At 41.0% G+C, this 19791-nt stretch overlaps 2 protein-coding genes across 2 annotated transcripts; both read right to left on the bottom strand.

Moving 5' to 3' along the window:
- Nucleotides 1–1463: 1463 nt before the first annotated feature.
- LOC110039948 (uncharacterized) lies at nucleotides 1464–9678 on the bottom strand. The gene is made up of 7 exons (XM_089274157.1): nucleotides 9566–9678; nucleotides 6440–6493; nucleotides 5429–5793; nucleotides 4549–4640; nucleotides 4424–4499; nucleotides 3157–3276; nucleotides 1464–2599 (listed from the first exon to the last, which is right to left on the bottom strand). Exons 2-7 carry the CDS (start codon nucleotides 6465–6467, stop codon nucleotides 2459–2461), a joined length of 822 nt encoding a protein of 273 aa, XP_089130283.1. The 5' UTR covers nucleotides 6468–6493; nucleotides 9566–9678; the 3' UTR covers nucleotides 1464–2458.
- Nucleotides 9679–10693: 1015 nt separating this feature from the next.
- Nucleotides 10694–16442, bottom strand: LOC149118874 (uncharacterized). The gene has a single exon (XM_089292659.1). The coding sequence runs from the start codon at nucleotides 16145–16147 to the stop codon at nucleotides 10694–10696; it is 5454 nt and encodes a 1817-aa protein (XP_089148785.1). The 5' UTR covers nucleotides 16148–16442.
- Between the last annotated feature and the right edge of the window lie 3349 nt (nucleotides 16443–19791).

The following is a 19791-nucleotide window of genomic DNA, read 5'->3' as shown; positions in this document are numbered from 1 at the left end:
GTGTAGCAGTCGTCAACAACAAAAGAAGATGTGTGATTTTGGAGCTTCCATTAACTACGCACTCTTTGGGAGAGAGCGGGTCTGTCGGCAGACTATAGCTAGTGTCGGAATATTAAACTGACTACAAGTATTATCGTGACTTAAGACTAAGAAGTTTGTGATTTCCTCTGGTGCTCAGCATATTTCATAAGGGTCTAATGATCAGATCAGGAGCCCATTATGGTAATGGGCTCCTGTCAGATATAGAACGTCAAAACTTTAAAAAGTCGTTCTACCTATAATTGCAAGCACGTTTAACCACTTAGCCATGTCTGAGTTCTTCCATGCATGCTTTCTCTATAGTCCAACCAATCATTACCATTCGGTGCGAGATTGTCAGGACGGGGCCCGTGCTGTTTCGCTCCTAATGCGTTGAAGTGTATCAGGTTTGACTTGATTTGGCTTGAGATCCATTTCTCCTAACTGACGACGGTTGAAGTATGATCGTTTAAGGCCGCACGCGACAGTGTGGAGATCTTTTCTTATAGGTTTTCTTGAACTGGTACTGTTGGAGACTCATTCTCTTCAGCCTACGTTCGAGCCTTGCTCAAAGGCTTCTTGAAGATCGTCCCTAAGGGCTGATAGTCCGGGTGAACTGTGATGTTACTCTTTTCGTAAAGACATCGATGCCATTTTTTCATACAGGTGACTATCAAGAGGCATTCCTTCTCGATTTGGGCATAGTTTCTCAGTTTCCCTGGCGTCAATAGTATGCGATGTAAAACACACTGGTCGATTGTCCTGTAAAGGCACGTTCCCTGAAGTAGAAGCTTCAAAGCATTTCGCATGTGTTTGCAAGGTGTCTCGATGCCTGTGGCCTTTACGGATCAGTCTCACACGAAGTGTTTCGGATACCAAACCAGTGATGAATTGGTCTCTAGTGAGCTCAGGGACGACCTCATTTGCGGATTTGAGTGTCCCGCGAGGCAATAGATCATCGCTTTCCTTTTGAATAGGTCAATGAATGTCTGTCTTTCGCCTGAAATTCCGATAAAACTGACGCAATAAAATTCTCTTAGCGCAGCCACGACAATGTCAGGTTTCTTTTGATTCTCTTCAGGCTCAAGCTGTACTTGTACATCGATCTTGCAGCTGAAGACAGAGATGCCCGAAGGCAGACCATCGCCTTGTGCGATTTGATCCATTTCTAAGAGGCGTCGTTTTCGCCAACTTAATCTATTCTATTCCATGCAAACATTGCGACAAACACTACATCGGGGAGACCAAACGGAAATTCAATACTCGGCTCAGAGAACACCAAAAAGCGGTCGAACTAAAACATCCCAAGAAATCCGCACTCACCGGAATTGTGGGAATCGTCTACAATATTACGCACCAGCACAAGTTGGCGAAACCGACGCCTCTTGGAGGCTTGGGAAATGCCTCAAGAGTACAGAGCTTTGATTCTATTGGATAAGAACTAATTTTCTAATATATTCGGTTTTTATTAGCAACTACGCGATCTTAAATATACTTGTCACTTCATTATACTTTTTATTACCCCTGAAGAACGTTTATGTTAATAGCCGAAACGTTGGGTTTTTAAAGATTATTAATAGATTTTCTCAACCAGTGTAACATTTTTATATTTATCACGGAACCACCTGGTTACAAATCAGTTTTTAAAATAAAAATAAATTTTGAGGCAGTGAATCGCCTCGAGCTGTTTTACTGTGATTCTTTAATTTTTCATGAAGATTTCTTCTGGTGCTTCATCTACAAGCCACTAACGAAGGGGCTATTTCTGTTTAGTATCACCCAACTAGTGGACTATTGCAAATCCTGCATTTTAATTGGCTACGCTACTAGAGAACTATTAATAATAGTCCTCGAGTAGCGAAATTGGCGCAATCGACCGTGACGCTTTCTTTCGTTTTAATGTTCTTTAATCCCAAATAAATGTTTCTTCAACTTGCATTTGCTAACTTTATTATTGCCTTTTCTGTCCGATTAGTTGGGTGATACTAATTGATAATTATATAATAATCAAATCAATGCGCGCGCTCTGATTGGTCAATCAGCTATGGTTTATTGTGCCAGTAAACTCACGGAAATTTCGCGTGGTCTATAGGCTGATAAACCACTTGGGATGTTGGAAGAACACTCGAGGAATTCCTAACTCTTCTCGTGTTCTTCCAACATCCCACGGGGTTTATCAGCCTATAAACCATAGAAACTTGTGGTCTATCGCTTAAGCATAACATTGGATGTGATATGGCATTGTCGATCCGTCGTCAACGACAAAAGAACATGATTTTGGAGCTGTGAGTAGCCACGCACTCTTTGCGAGAGAGCTGGTCTGTCTGCAGGCTAGTGTCGTAATATTAAACTGACTACATGTATTATAGCTAGTGTATCGGGAGAATAACAATGACTAATGACTAAGATGTTGGTGATTTCTTGTGGTGCTCAGCATATTTCATAAGGGTCTAATGATCAGATATAGAACAACGCAACCTAAAGTCGGTCCACTTATAATTGCAAGCACGTTCATCCACTTAGCGATCTCTGAGTTCTTCCGTGCTTTGTCATACTGTCCACTTCTGTAAGAATCATTAACCTGAAAGAATAAACAAATGTTAAGGTTCGATTTCCTGGCTCTCCCCAGTCAGATCTCTCTTTCGGGGCATGGGCTCATTTCGCCGAGCAGCAGTTGGTAATGCTTCTCTATCCTATCGTAATTCTCTGTCTTTAGAAACGTTACACGTGCATGTACTAAAACTGCATTTTAGTCATAGAGCTTAGGCTGCTGGTGACCCTGATTGCCACTGAATCTCCCATCGACCTTCATTCAGGAAAAAAAAACCTTAAGACCAAGCAATAGTACTTTTTTCTAAAGCTAGATTGAGTTTTTTTTTAGAAAAACAAAAACCTTTACAACTTTTTCGATTTCCACTAATGGGTGCCTTCTATCAAAGCGATAAATTAACCACTCTCACAATTGGACCAACAAGAAAAGGCCAACCCATAAAATGTTTCTTTAATCTCACCATTTGACGTATTGGTATAGGACATAAACCGTTTTCGGTGAAACAAGTCTGACACGTTCGACAGGTAGACCAAGCAAATGAAAAGTACTAGAAGTAAACAAAAATGCAAGCAAATGAAACTACTTACGAGAAAAGAGAACAGAAGAGCAATTATTTCAAATGGGAGCGTGCAAAATATCACGGAAAAGATAGATAATCCCATCCAGTTTGAAGGGGGAATCTGAGGTATGACAACAGGTCCCGGCCTCTACAATTACACAAACATGAAATTAGTAGCAAATCTTAAAAAATTGACTTTGTAAAATGTCAAATCCCACTTTTTGTTCCTCCCATGGAGGTCATTTTGGATAAACTAAAGTGGCATTGTGCCTGGTTTCTGTAGCATGCGGCGACTCGGAGTCCTCTAACCCCCCGCTCCCGCTCTGGGTTCTTGTCCAATGCAGATTACCTCCTCCTCTTCACCATCCTCCCCCTCCACACAGATACGTCCCGTTTAGGCGTCGGTATTTCTCTACAGTTCACTAAAACCCGTTTATACACTTGCATGGATAGAGGCCCTTCCAGAGTACCGAGTCCTTCCCAATTCTTTCCCACAAAAGCTTGATTCAGTGACTTTTGCAGCAGATCTTGCGTCTAGAGTAATTAGGAGGGACCAAATCTGTTAATCGGAAGCCCAATGTATATTTTCTCACTTATATTGTAGGAACAATTAGAGATATGCTTGGTACTGGTCCTTAGATATCAGCCCATATAACCCAGCAACATCATTACCCCTTTGCCGAACCACGTTCTTGATCTTGTTAGTAAAAATGTGGTAGAAAGTGCACAGTAGTCAAACGCACTGGTCACCCGCACTTAACTTCAAAAAAACGAGCGCTTATAATTTGATTCGTAATCTGATTTAACACTGCTCAAGAACTGCTCCTTTCATAACGTCTCGTTTAGAGATAACTAGAGTTGACGTTTTGCCCTTGACCGCTATGTAGGTATAAGGTGATAAGATGTGCCGGAAATAAAACGTAATCAAGTAGTGAGATTGCCAATCAGTCGAGACCACTGATTCTATGGCTTTACAAATTTAAACTGGATTTGACTGAATTTGAAACAGCTGCTGGGGTGGCGGTACGTCTTATCAATAAGTAACTGACCCTGATCGGGTTCTATCAAGGGCTAACTGACCAACATCATGCAAAGCTCAGAATCATTTGTTTAGTTTGGTAGTGCCATTCATTCATTTATATGATACTTTGCGAATTGCGTTCAGGTACATTAACTTCCGCGTGGAAAGGAACATTAGATGCAAATCAAACTAACTGCAATTGGCAAGAAATAGATGATAATTGATTATCATATAATTAGGAACGTTCAATTAAGCTAAAAGTGTATCATCTTACTTGAACAGGCATGACTCCACTGACAACAGTGGTGGTCTGCTGAACATCATTCATTGGTTGAACATGATTCATTGGTTGAACAAGATTCATTGGTTGGACATGATTCATTGGTTGGACATAAAGGCAATCCTTGATGTTTAACTGAAATAGCAGCTGCAAGTGGCTGCTGGATGTGAATAGGTTGGGCATGGTAGCCAGGCTGAACTTGATATCCAGGCTGTACATGACAAAGTATAAAATAAGATTTCAACGAACTTGAATAAAAAGGCCCTTGGATGTCAGCTCTTCTGATTATGAATGTATGAAGACGGAGAGAAACGTTTTAACAAGAACACTTTGGATTCTGCTTTAGCTGTTTCATATTAGCGATTTATGTAAGTGAGAAACACCATCAACACAAGAAGATAACATTCGTATCCCCAAGCAGCCATGTAATGCTCTGTCCATTACGTGGATGAAACATCTCTATCTAAGACATCTCAGTGTTTTTTTTTTATCATTTTAAAAGTATCGAAAGCGGTTGTCGTCATAACTGAGGTCGGGACTGTAATAGAAAATGTGTTAATTAATATGACAACCATTTCAACGTAACACAAAGATGAAGTACGTATTCTCAAGAGAATGTTACTCTCTGTGTTAGAAATGTCAAATTCAACTTAAATGATGTTGAAAAAACGATTTTACATGTCCGAAATCATAGCAACGTCAACATCCTCACTTTTGAAAGACTGCGCGAGAGAAGGAAATCAAATTTACGGAACAAAACTCCCGGTATTTCATAAATATCCAGATAATAAATAGCAATGGCATACATTTCTTCGTAACAAGTAATGGGAAAACAAGCGTAGGTAACTTTCTTTCCTATAGCAGGAAACAACCGTGTGTGCACTAAACGAAAGAAAGCATTGCCCTAACGTATCATTGTTAGAAAAGAATACGTAAGTTTTCCTGACAGGTAGTTCCAACACTAGTGATTGGGTTTTTAAATGTCTCAGAAATCCTTACATTGTTAAAGGCTGTCAAAGAGGAATGCAACGCTTGCTGAGGGGGAGTTAAGGTCTGAATAGGCGCGCCAGGTACGCCAGTTGCCCCAGGGGCGCCAGTTGCCCTAGGGGCGCTAGTTGCCCCAGGTGCGCCAGGTGCCCCAGTTGCCCCAGGGTCATCAGTTGCCCTAGGGGCCTGCAGCACACCGCCAAGTTGATTTGTCCGTGGAGCACATGATTGAGGTAACTGTCTAGTTAAACGACTGGGAATCTGAAGTTCACCCATTTCTGGCAACTGGGACGAAAAATCGCCACCATCTTGGAAACAAGTTTCAGGGGAAATATCCAAGCTAAGATCTGCTACGGAGCTCAGTCCCTCAGCGCAGGCTACAAAAGAATTATGATGATGAAAGTTAATCGCTGAATGTCTTTGACAGGTTCTAAGTGAATAATTGGCTATAATGATTCCTTCTATAACAACACAAGACCGCGGTTACTTTAGTTTAAGAAGAAGTGTTACCGTAAGGTTGGGTATATTTTACTGCTTAGAACAATTGATCCAAAAGCAAATTTCATGTCGGCCAAACACAAGATCTTATTCGTTTAAGAAAATAATTAACTACTCGAACCAATCCAAGAGAAATGTCAATTGATAGTGACCCTTCTCCTTGAACTTCATCCACATGTTAGAAACAAGAAGGACCACCATTTAACTCTTGAATCATTTACTCCCGTAGCCAAGTAGATACAGCTGCATCGTGGTTGTGAGAGTAGTCCAACCTCTGAACTCCCCCTTCCCCGGCGGCGCGCTCTATGTAAGGGTTGAACACAGCCGCGGGAAGAGAGTCACTTTTATCCGCCTGGGTTTAACCCCTATAGGTGAGAGGAGAGTGGTGTAAATGTACCTCGAGTGGCGCACGGACGAACATACGTACGTACGGACGGTCACGTGACAACAAAAATGTTTTGAATCGATGGGTTACCAAATTTTTTAAGGTATGGGGCTCCGCCGCGTGCTCCGCTGTAACATTACCTGATAAATCCAATTCTATATCCTCCATAGGTCAATCTCAGAGAATCTATTCTCCTGAAATTAATAATAATGCGTCTTTGCGTTAAACAGCGAAGAAAACAAACGATGTATACATAACAAAATGCTCAGCTAAAGGAAAACAGTTAAGAATGATACCCTTACGTTATTTAAAAAACAAAATTTTAATTATCTTAACCCTTTAAAACCAAAACTTTCGCACAAAATGCCGTTTTTAACCCTTATGAATCTGCCTGTTGCTACCATGATGCTAAATGTTATTAAGTTATTTTTTTTTTACCAAAAAGATAGATTTATCGAAGATAATTTACAAAAACGTACAAAATTTTTTATTTGGTACATGCGATTGTTAGTTCCGAGTTTTTTTCTTGTCCCTTTCCTGTCCTTTTTCTCGGCCCTTTTACTCTCGCTACCTTTTGCGTTTCATATTCTTTCTGGCTGCCGTAAAACGTTGGGTGTCAATTGTGCGCATTTTCTCTTGTTGTGGACAAAGCCTGAAAATGGGACCTTGATCAATTATAGGTATAATGGGCCATTTTACCACCTTTTTGGCACCAAAACTGTGAACGTTGTTTTTCAATTTGCTAAGTCAGAATGCCGTCGATATCCAAAACCAATAGTTGTGCGGATAGATCTATCCTTGCTCTACTATCTGCTTATCAAGAACACCTGATGACATTTAAGTTGATGACGTCACAAATGGTACAAAGAGTACGACCATTAACAACGCGTATATACGTGCTTGGGAGTTAAAGGGTTAAGACAGGTAGGAGCAGGAGTAGTTGTCTTAGTAAGCGGAAGTTCATGTCATCGGACAAAGTCTAGTCCAAAATGAGTCAGTGTTACAGATATCGTTTTAGCCCAACGCTGACAACGGTATAATACACAGTAACGCATCATAACAGCAATATCCTTTGTGGTGTTGTGAGTCATGCAATGTTTGATGAATTCAGCAACATGAAGTGGAATCTATTTGCTATTCGCCATTTCTTAACGAAGTAATTTTGAACAAGCTAAAAGAAGTAAAACACTTGGCGCTTAAGCTATGACAAAAACAATAACAACTACAACAATAACAACAACAACAACAGAAAAAACACAAAACAAACAAACAAAGCAAACTTGCTCAAGATCAACTGTAGGGGGATTACGAAAGTTCGAACAAGACGAACACGGCACTCCAGCAAAACTGATGAAGTTGGTGATTTTCCAATACACAAAGTTTAATTTACTTCCCAGTTTCACTTTCGTTGTTTTACCGTTCCTGATTTAGTGATCGCAGTTTTCGCTCTCACCGTTAAATTGCAAACTTAGTTCTTTATTTTGTTCTCTTAACGGTAGCTACACTGAAACTAGCGTATTTTAAACGTATTAAGGGATCCTTCATATAAACATTTTTGCAAACTGTGTTTGATAATCTTGTCGAGCGCTATGCGACACAACTCGTCTCTGCGACTGTCATTCTTTGCTGTTTCACCATCACTAAGACTACTAAGTCTGCATACGAGCCAAGTGGCCCATCAGGCCGCAGCGTATCCCGGTTTCTGTAACATGAAGCAACTAGGAGTATTTCTACCCCCCCCCCCCCCCCCTGGATGGGATGTTAGTTTCCCAGCATTAAGTTTGCTAGTACCCATTTATAGACCTGGGTGGAGAGAGGCATCGTGAGAGTAAAGTGTCTTGCCCAAGAACACAACATAAATGTCCCCGGCCAGGGCTACAACCGAGAAGAAACGAGCCACGGCGCCTCCCACCAGACGACTAAGGTCTGAAACAAATGAAATATATTCGTAGCATTGTGGTATTGGCTTTTCGAAATAAATGATTAACAGAGCGTGAGGGCCGTACCGGCAGTGGCAGTACGAACAAAGTACAGCGAGGTCCTTACAATGTTCTCCAGTACGGCTCAAGCAAGCAAGGTTAGTAAGTAGTTTATTATGTAGTACTTGTTTTGAATTTGGCGGCAAAAACAAAAACAAAAAACAACAAAAAAAATGAACGGCTTAGGACCGTTTCCGTAGAAAACAAAATCCGCAGAAAGCAAAATCCTGGCCAAGAAAGAACCAATCAGAACGCTTGGATTTACCCCAGGACTGCCTTGCCATATAAAAATTTTCAGTATTAGCTATTCACTTTTACTAACTGCGGGATTTGAATTGTTTAAGCAACCCTCGTTCAATATTTCTTAATTAGTAGATATGTTGTTCAAATTGACTTCCGCTTCTTAAAATCTTAATAGCTAATTATAGCTTTTTATGCTACATAAAATAAGTCAACATTTGTTTCTAACGGTGTAAAGAAGTATTTCATGATTGTTATCGACTATTTTTGGCCTTCAAGTCAATAAAATCGTGAAAATGGAGGTTCCTTTCTGTTCAGCTTTACTAGCCACAAACGATTTCCATTCTCACGGAATATCAGATCATGTGCCTAAATAAAAATTTGTATGAACGGATGGCGTCCAATAAAAAGGTAATTAAACCGCTCAGCGTTTCTGGAAGACGTCTCCAGTTGTCCATACAAAGAAGAACAAACCCAGCCAGTTATTATCCTTATGCCTTCTTCCTGCAATAGAGCTCACCTGCTGAACATAGTTGTTGAGAAGCTAAATTTGTTGATTACTTTAACTGTTAGTTTTAGTCTGTCTGGTATCAGTCGGCACTAACATCCAATTCGCTGTTCAACATGAGCATAAGTACAAAATGTACGAATAATTTAATTTACTTTTCATATTCTTAAAATAATATATGTTAACTTGCAATGCGGCGTTTCTTAAAGTCTGATAACAGAATAAGGGAAAGTTGTTTCTTATTATCACTTCTTGTGCTAGCTTTCACTCGGCGCTTCCTTGCGCTTAATATATGCTTGCCGCTAAAATGATCCTCCCCATTTAAATGCTTGTGCGCTCTTACGCCTATGGTGAGCTTGAATAGCTGGCTTTATAGGCTCGCCAAAACTGAACGACTACGCCATCTTAACTAAAACACGTACACATTCTTCCGTTGTGTTATTGCGATCTCCAACTGAACAAAAGTGTACTTCCCTCCCTTTCTATGTTTTAAATTGTGAAAACAAAATTATCAATAGAAATAGATACGTGTAAAATACCTGAGGAAGCGGTCGTAGGCTAGACGATGAGCAAAGTTTGCGTCTGCAGCAGAAACTTTCACATACAGGAACTCGAACAAGGCGCGCGTGCAAGATAGCGATAAGTGGGTTTTTGAAATAACTAGTAGTGATCCGTCACATTTGATCGGACACATCATTGTCTTTAACATTTTAACCTGATACAAACAAAGAACAGAAACCAAGTGGAAAGGCATTTATGAAATATTGCTGCTGTGTGTTTCAGGGGTGAACGGTATAGTTGAAACACAACTGAAACATCAATACGTTAAGATCGAACCCCCGGGGAGGACTCCCAGAAAAATTAGGTGGGGGTGTGGGACCCGCTTCCCAAAAACCCCTACCCTATTTATCACCAAAATCTGCGATATTCCCTACCCTATCTATTACCTGACCAAAAATTCAAAACCTTATTTATGACCTGACCCTTAAATCAAAACCCTGTTTTAGACTTGCGTCATAACACGTTCCCTAGTTCAGACCAATGTTAAATTACCGTAAACATAATTTATGAAGGGCTTTCGTTGATTTTCTTTTCGATAATGATGAAAAAGTGGCTTCTTCTTAAAAACATACCCATGACAATGCTAGAGTGCAAAAACCATATCCTATTTATGACTAAAATAGCCAAAATCAGCTTAAAATCGATACCCTATTCATGACTGAAACGGCTGAAAAACCATACCCTTTGGGGCCGCACATACCTATATAGCCCATATATGGGAATACCCCCCCCCCTCCGGGAGATCGACATTGTTTCATATCAAGGTGTTTTGATGACTAGTGTATGTTGTACATTGAAAAACATACTTTCTGTAGAAAACGTATTCAAACGACACTTTCGTAGATAAAGACTCTATTCAAAGACAAAACAACTCCAGAATACAATTCAAGAACAACGACTTCGCATTAGTTTTGCATTCGTTTCCTTTCAGTTCAGTGTTCGAGGGGGGTCAAATCGTGTAAGTCACGTGACAAGCTCGGTCCCAGTTTTCAACACACTCCCCCGCGTTGATTGACGTCATCAATCAAAGTTCAAAGTTCATTTAAAGTTGAAACAATCTTACGAGCATAAACTCTATATAACAGAATGAACTCAATACATCTATCTTAGTCAGAATTCACGACGACAACTGGGACATCCTCGTCCCTCACTACTGTAACAGGAACATTTGCCACTCGGGGCACAGGGTTGGCAGTTCCATTATCCAACCTCACTTCCAGGGGATAGAGCCTCTGCAATGGGCGTCTCCATTCCGCGGTTGGCGAATTACCAGACTTGACTCTCACCACTGCACTTCGAACATGACCATCTCGACCAGGAAGTAATCGTTCGATCTTCCCAAGCCGCCACTGCTGTCTCGGGGTTTTGTTCTCATGTAGACACACAATATCTCCCACTTGCACTTTACGGACAGAATTTGCTCTCTTTGAGTAGCGATGGTACTCTCTAAGTTGTGTGAGATACTCAGACTTCCATCGGTTCCAAAAATGATCCAGTGTTCGCTGTAAGAATTTGGCTCTTCTTGTAAGTGTTCCCTCAGTTTGATCAACTTCGTTCGATGAGTTCTTTGATGGTACTGACAAAATTCTGCGGCCCACAATCAGGTGTGAAGGTGTTAATGGTTCCTCCATTTCATCGAAGACATATGTCAAGGGTCGTGAATTCAAGGCTGCTTCCACTTCTACAAGGATAGTAGACAGCTCGTCATAGTTTAACCGGGCATTTCGTATGACCTTCTTCAAACTCAACTTGACTGATTTTACTAGACGTTCAAAGAAACCACCCCACCAAGGGGCCGCTTCGACATTGAACCTCCACTGTGTACCGTCGCACTGACAATATGCCTGCACTCTTGAATCCTTAAATGTTTTCCCATTGTCACTGACAATCAAGACAGGAATTCCTCGTCTCCCTTTAAAGCGAGTAAGGGCTCTGATAAAACTTTCCGCACTCAGATTTGGGACAAGTTCCAGATGAACAGCTCGGGTTGCAGCGCACGTGAACAAAGCTATATAGACCTTGTTCAAATCTCCATTCTTTGAGAATACATCCTTGACATACATGGGCCCAGCGAAGTCCACTCCTACTCGAGTAAAAGCAAAGTCATCGCTCAATCGAAATTCAGGAAGAGGTGGGGGAGGAGGAACTGCATAGCTTCTGCCCTCTAACTTCTTACAAACAGAACATTTTCCTATCGCAGTTTTCACAGTCTGCCTTCCTTTTGTTACCCAGAATCTTGACCTTAGCTCTGTGAGAGTGTCCCTCACACCATTGTGAAGAACCTTGAGATGACAATCATTTATCACTAGGTAAGTTAGTCGTGAACATCTTGGAAGGAATATTGGAAAACGAGCATCATACGGAATCGGGGCATTTTTAAGACGACCACCACACCTCAGAATTCCCTTGTCATCTGTAAACAGTGATAATGAGATCTTGACCTGGTCAAAGTTCTTGTTGTTGTATACAGATTTCTGAACCTCCTTGATCCAAAGCTCTCTTGCACAATCCACCTCTTCATGCCTTATTACTCCATCCACTAACCTCTTCTTCATTTTACTTTGCTTGAGATTAGAAACAAATCGCACAACATATGCAGTGACTCGCACAAGTCTTTGAAGACTACTGAACCTTTCCAAGGGAATGATGCAATCAAGATTTAGTGACTTTTCTGACGTCACCTCTCCAGAGGCAATGTTTACAAGAACTGTACCATCATGCTGCTTTGTGTGGCTGTTACAGCTTTCCTTCTTCAGTTCTAGGCAAGGATCTGAATCGTCACTTGTGACTTCAGCAGAGTTCATTGCAAGACTTGGCCACCACTGCTTTTCCTTTCTAAGGAACTCAGGACCACTCCACCACAATTGGTTGGTGATCAGTTTCGAGGTCATCGTACCACGTGAGCAGATGTCAGCTGGATTGGATTCTGTGGGGCAATAATTCCACTGAGTTGGCTTTGTAAGTCGACGGATCTCAACCACTCTGTTTTGAATGAATTGCTTGAATTCTCTGTTTACACCCCAAATCCACCACAGAACAATTTGCGAATCTGACCAGAAGAACACAGCATCAACTTCCAATGTTCCGTCAAATGCTGTCAACACAGTATTGACCAGTCGGGCCAGAACAAGAGCACCTAGTAACTCCAGTCGAGGTATGGTTTCTCCATTTATCGGAGCAACTCTGGTTTTTGACGATAAAAGCTGGGTGAAGACAGTTCCAGTAGTTGTTTCAAGGCGTAAATACACAACTGCTCCATAGGCTTTCTCACTTGCATCCGCAAAACCATGGAGTTGAATGCTTTGTAAATCTCCTGATGACAAGCCAAGGTGGTAGTGTCTCCTCACTTCCACCACCCCCACCTTCTTAGCATCTTGAACAAGCTTTAACCACTGTTCATGGATGAATGAATCCACGGGGTCATCCCAACCCACTCTTGTCTTGCAAATAGATTGAAAGATGATCTTCAGTAGAATGATGACTGGACTAATTAGTCCCAGGGGATCATACAACTTGCTTGTTGTACCAAGAATTGCTCTCTTTGTAACTGGACAAGTATTGCTAGTTTCTAGTGGAGAGGCCAGATCCAAGAGTAATAAATCATTTCGTCTATCCCATCCAACTCCCAGTACTTTCAGTTTTGCTGTGCTGGGGTTCTTTGACGTCTCAAACAGGGAACTCGAGAAGGTTTGATCTTCCTCTTGAACAGGGTGCTCCTTGACAGACTTGCTTGTAACTTGAGAAGACTGGCTTTCAGATTGTTCAATTCTTTCCTGAAGGGCTTCAGAGTTGGAGACCCATTTTCTCATATTGAAGCCTCCGCTCTTGAAGGATGACTTCAGATTCTCATACATCTCGAAAACAGAATTGTCAGAATCATCTCCACCAACAAAGTCATCCACATACAGACTTTTCAGAACTCTCTCAGCAAATTCTTTGGGGATGTCAGCAGAAGTCAAGTGATGACGAATTGTTGCATTCAATAGGAACGGACTTGCGGAGACGCCAAATGCAACTCTTGCAAATCGATAAACTTGTAGGTTCAGGTGGCTGCTTGTGACATCATCAACCCACAGGAAACGAAGATAGTCACGATCTTTGGGGTGAACTGAAACATTTAGAAAAGCTTTCTCAATGTCTCCTATGAGGGCTGTCTTGTGAGCCCGGAACCTCAGGAGAATGTCATAGATGAGGGGAGATAGTGGTGGACCAGCATACAAACAGTCATTGAGACTTGATGTGTTCTTTCCTGATCGTGCACTGGCATCATAAACAATACGAAGTTTTGTGGTGTCCTTGTCCACGCGAATCACTTCATGATGAGGAATGTAATGTACTTTTCCCACACCATTGTTGACACCTTGATCCACAGGTTCCACAATTCCTTGTTGTTGCTGATCTTGGATGACATCATCATAGTGCTTTAACATCTCGGGCTTTAATTTCAGACGTTTCAGTAGTGAGACCAACCTTGATTTGCATAAAGCAAAATTATCTGGAAGCAGCTCATGGTCCTCTTTGAAAGGTAGCTGTACTTGATATCTTCCTTCAGTGAATTCAACTTCGCTAACAAATTTGTCATACAGAGACGAACCTTTATCTCGAATGCCAAGTGACTCATAGTCCCAGAATTTTCCAAGTTCAGAGGCGAGTTCATCTTGACCGACGACACTTGCTTCCACTTTCAGTACATGCGTCGCAGTAAGATTCACAGTGTTACCATTGTCACGGTTAGACACAATCATAGTGGGTCCGGAGAGGACATATCCTAGCTTTGTAGCAAGAGCAACAGGTTCCCACGGTGCACCTCTCACAATAGTACCTTCGACCAATGACCAATAATAATCAGCACCAATGAGAATGCTGATGGGCAAATCTCTGCCGCCACACCTGTCGGCTAAACTGAGGTCATGTAGATGTTCGTAGCTAGACTGAGCAAGCTCTGTGGGTTGTTGGGTCAGAGGGCCACATATGACTGGCACCACATAGGCTTGAATGTACACAATTGCATCGCATCTGGTTTTGATACCCACTTGAACAATTTCACATGTTCGTAGCCTGGCGTCAGACTCACCAAAGGTTTTGATTAGAAGTGACTCTCTACCAATTACTGATAACCCCAGTTTGTCTTTAAGGTCCTTAGTCATGTATGATCGCTGACTGCATGAGTCAAAAACCAGACGAACACTTAGTGGAAAACTGTCATTATCCGGACGCACAACTTCAGCGGTTGCGGTTTGCAACAACACCGACCCTCTAGACTGATCCACATACATACTAGTAGAGACACTGGCCACATGTTCTCGATCTTGCCCACCCAGGGTTGGATCAGGGTTACCACAAATTGCTACATGATGGGCACCTTGACATTTAAGACACTTCATAGGTGCTTGACAGTTACGTGCCAAATGTCCTTGCTTGAGACAGAGAAAACACTTGCCCTTCCTTTTAAGAACTTCCCTTCTAGATTCAATACTTGTGACATTACATTTAGAGCTCTGATGATTTTGATTACAGAATGAGCACCAAACACGAGGAGACTGTTTATTCTCAGAACTGTCAGTGTACAAAGCTGATGTAGAAAATGGCGACTCACCTCTCTGATGTGAAGGCCTGGAATCCTTGTTATTGACAAGACATTGTTCTCTCAGTTGCAGTTCCTTGTGAAGTTCACCCAAAATATCTTTCAGATTCCATGTCTCCGATTCCAAATTTCGTGTGATAGCGATCCGAAATTCCTCCGGTAATTTCTGCATAACGATTGGTGTCAAGAAGCAACCATACATTTCAGATGAGATTTCCATACTTTCCAATCCACGAACATGAGATTCCACTGTGTCGTACAAGCTTCGGAGTTTCTTTACTTCGCTTATCGATTCCACCTTGGGGAGTTTAGTGAGCACTTCCATGTGGCTGGAGATCACTATCTGTCGATTTCCGAATCTTTGTTTAAGCAGTCCAACTGCCTTCTCGTAGTTTGCACTCGTCAGGGCCAGACCAGCGATCGTACTACGCGCGGTGCCAGTAAGAAGTGACTGCAAATAATTGAATTTATCCACTGAAGACAAATTTGGGTTCTTATGAACCGCAGACTCGAAAGATTCCCAAAAGGGATACCAGTGTATGGGATTTCCGTGAAACTTCTTAAGCTCGAGCTTCGGCAACTTTGCCTTCGAAACGTGATCTTGAGAAGTTCCCGCGCTTTCGGAAGGAGGAAGTTGCGCCACAGAAGGGAATTCCTGACTCTTACCCTGCATTTCTTGAGCTTCCAAAACAGATTCTAACTCAACAATACACTCCTGAATGGAACTCATTATCTCACAGCTCTCAGAGACTTCGGTATCGATGGTTTTTACGTCGTCCACCAGCTCCACAATTTCGCGGTCGAGCGATTGAAGCTCCGACATTTTCGTTTCAAGGGCGGTTCGAAGAAATTTCAGCCTTTTCACTTCGATGGAATTGCCTTCAGAGATTAGCCCTTTGGCTTGTTCGATAGTTTTCTGGACGAACTTTCGGTGACCATCGCGAAATTTTTTCAAATTCCTCAATTTCGGCGGCATAATTGGTCGCCCACGTGCTTTCAGCTAGTGCAGCTTTGACTTCACAACAGCTTCCTTTGAGACGTTCTTCACAACGCTAGAATCCCAGTTTCAATTCCCGGGTCTCGGCACCAAATGTAGAAAACGTATTCAAACGACACTTTCGTAGATAAAGACTCTATTCAAAGACAAAACAACTCCAGAATACAATTCAAGAACAACGACTTCGCATTAGTTTTGCATTCGTTTCCTTTCAGTTCAGTGTTCGAGGGGGGTCAAATCGTGTAAGTCACGTGACAAGCTCGGTCCCAGTTTTCAACACTTTCCTCCCCAAGGCATCTATAGTTTATACTTCTTATGTCTGCTGGCAGTTTCCGACAGCAAGCATATTATAGTTTTCTTGTTTGACTGTATTTGAACTTGAGATTGCTAAGTTACAAGATACGTTTCCTGAAGCTGGCCAAGTTGCCATGGGTTGACGGCTGCGGGGGGTGGGGTGGTTGGAGGTTACTGGAGAGAAAACATAACAGTTTGTTCTTGGCACTTTTATCTCCTGAAAATTCAACAAACTAAATCAGATTGTGATGACGCAAGCTGTACTCTTTACAGTATTGCTGGTTTTCAGTGTCACGCAATTAAAATTAGATCAAAATAAAAATCAAAACCGGTCAATAGATAAAGTCCAGAATCTGGGAAATGAAAGAAGGTAAATAGGCAAAGACTCTCGCCAAAATTCGGGTCACAAGAATTTTTCTTATGCGAGATATGCGCAGAAATTTTTTTCCCAAATTTAGAGAGATTTGTATGGAGACGCCATCATGCTGGTGCCATCCGTATGGGCACCAACATGGCGGCCGGAAACCAACAGAAACATCTGTCACTGAGTTTTGCTACAAAACCCTGAATTTATCCCTCGAGGGACTCTAAAATATTAAAATAATACTTTTTCTAAGACCTGAACTGTTCAGATAGCCAAGTTCCCCGAAATAGGTCAGTTTTTTAACCCTCATGACAGCTCTCTAGGCCGTCATGTAAATGCCGCGTCACGCAAAAGCTTGGAAATTCAAGCGTAGTGTATTACAAAACTAAGAAACCATTCAGAGCGAAAATTTGTATGAATATTAGTTTTCAGCTGCTCTTATACATCATTAAAGTAAAATCTCAGGGAGATCAATAGTTTTGTAGTTCGAATTTTAGTGACGTCATGTGAAAACCAGCTATTAGCTCGATGATTACTGCGGTCTCTAAATGTAAGTGATAAATCTTTGGCTTTATTTTGATGACATGTTATGACGTCATCGTTCAGGTTTATTTCCGCTACCAGAAGAAGAGCCATAATCAAAATTTTAAACTTTAGATTCAAACACAACAATTTCAGCGAAGTTATGGGATTTGGTTGCCAGTGTCAAATTAAATATATAGTAATTTGCATTATCCCGCCTTTTTAGTCCGGATCGAGCAAGCTGGGTTCAAACAATAGTCAAGGTCATTATATATGCATTGAGTCTGCTTCACAGTGCAGTGAACTTGCGTTCCATTTACAAGGGAGTAGCAATACTGTAAAAGACTACTTAGAACTTAAATACTTAAAACACTTGTTTCGGTATGCGATGCAGGGCTTATTAGTTGATTTTAAGAAAAAACGTATATTTTCACCTTGCCTCAAATATGTACAACTACTTATAACCTTAATTGCTTTAGTTGATAGGCGGCCATATCAATATTGCACTGTTACAGATTTCAAGATCTTTCGCTTATTTCTATCATTATTATTATTCATTATTTAGCTATTATTCTTATTAATGTTATATTACATAAATTTATCTGCTTTGTTCTAACTTTTCGTTCATTATTATGATTTGTAACATTAGGTGGTAGCTGGAAAAAATCAGCAGAAATACTAAGTGCTCCGAAGTTTCGGGAGTAAATAAAGTTCAATTTGTGTATGTATATATATGTTCATAACACTGAACCGGAGAAAAGCGCTTATTGGCTAGCTCTCAATGGGGTTAACCATTAACCCTAAAACGGGTCAAAAAATTTAGCCGTTAGGCGTAAAAGTTTGAAAATTTTATCCTTTAGCCATCAAAGATGTTAACCGCAAAAACGTGTTAGCCACGAAAGTGCAAGTCTCAAGATCTCTTGTCAAGAATTTTTTGGTGTCTTGTATGTCTTGTGGCTTGTTAATATTTACGGCTTAATATGTACGACTGCATTTATGAAAATCGTGTTAAAGATTTTGCACCAGAATAGCCATATACACTTTGATTTCACAATTCCACTGAAATGGCCTTAAAATTACCCTCAAGGGATGAAAAAATAAATAGAGGGAGGAGAGCAAGAAAAGGAAGATAAGAGTGTGGAGGAAAAAATAGATCGGCATTCCTTTTAATTTTTTCATCGTCTACTTTAGAGAAATAAATAAATAAATCCAGATATACACTGTATATATAGTAAGTAGCAAGCTATGCTAGTTTTCAATTCTTATAATTGAGCTGTATTTCAATTGAGTGTCGAAAGTAATCTAGTCTGTGAGCATGCTCACCTTTGAGTCACAGGCGCGAGCGGCGAAGAGCAAAGCGATCCGGCGGGAAGGAGTCTGGTGAAGAGGTGCCAAGAAAGTGAGCCTGCCCTGATCTCTGTAATTTTTTCATTTCTGCTTCGTCCGAGCGAAGTGAAATACCATTGGTTGAAAAGCGGGAAAGGTGAGAAAACTGTCAATCTATTATGTTTGATGAGGAGCGATTAAATCCCCATGGAGTCTGTAATTTACCGCACAATAAAAAACAAGTCGTCCACATTTGGAGTCAGAGGAAGAGTTGAGTGCGCGTATTACTGATGTTTTAACAAAGTTCCAGTCTACTTCTGGTTAAATTTCAAACTAAAGAGGGAGCAGGAAATAGCAGTTGAAAGCATGTTAATGAATCAAGACCTACTTGTCGTGTTGCCGACTGCATATGGGAAGAGCTAAATATTACAAACGTATGTGACTGCAAGCGGGCAACGAAACAACACGAAGGCGTTTGCCCGTTTACCAGCATCTTCAAAGACCAGATTGCCAAAGCAAGATCATTGGAATCAAGTGTGTGTCCTTAGTAGACATAAATTTTGACAGTTTTTCTTCGGCAAAACTTTATCAACAACGGATATCGCGCCTACAAGTTGCTATGAAAAAGATATACAATTTTCCCGAGAAATCTGAGCTGCCAAAGTTCATACTTCCGTTGAAAATTAATTGACTTATTCTTTTCTGCGGTTTCCGGGGTGGAAATAAAAAATGTGCAGAGATCAGAGCAGGCTCACTTTCTCGTCTAGCGGCTTCGCCGCTCAATTTCGCGCGCTTATGCTCCAACGTGAGCCTGCTCGCAGGCTAAAAGTAATCAGGAAATTATTTTGCTTTTGCTTTTGGTTTTACTACGGTTTGAGATTGACTGAGTAGTCTAATTGGTAAGTAATTTGTTTGGTTTTCGTTTTACGACACTCGGTTGAAAACCGTTCTAATACCTTTATCCATACCGGAATGGTACTAAGACCTTAAATATGTTTCACAGTAATCAAACTATTTGTTTTTAACTTTTTCAAAGGATGAAAGTTAATTTTTAACTTTCTAAAATTAATTATTTTTGCAATTATTTTTAAGATTTCTGCTCACCGTAAGGAAAATA

The sequence above is a fragment of the Orbicella faveolata genome, unplaced genomic scaffold (genome assembly GCF_042242905.1).
Source record: "Orbicella faveolata isolate gen_17 unplaced genomic scaffold, um_ofav_v1 contig_1, whole genome shotgun sequence".
NCBI classification, from domain to species: domain Eukaryota; kingdom Metazoa; phylum Cnidaria; class Anthozoa; order Scleractinia; family Merulinidae; genus Orbicella; species Orbicella faveolata.
Note: the sequence above shows the minus strand (reverse complement) of the source record. Positions and strands in the feature narration are given on the sequence as shown.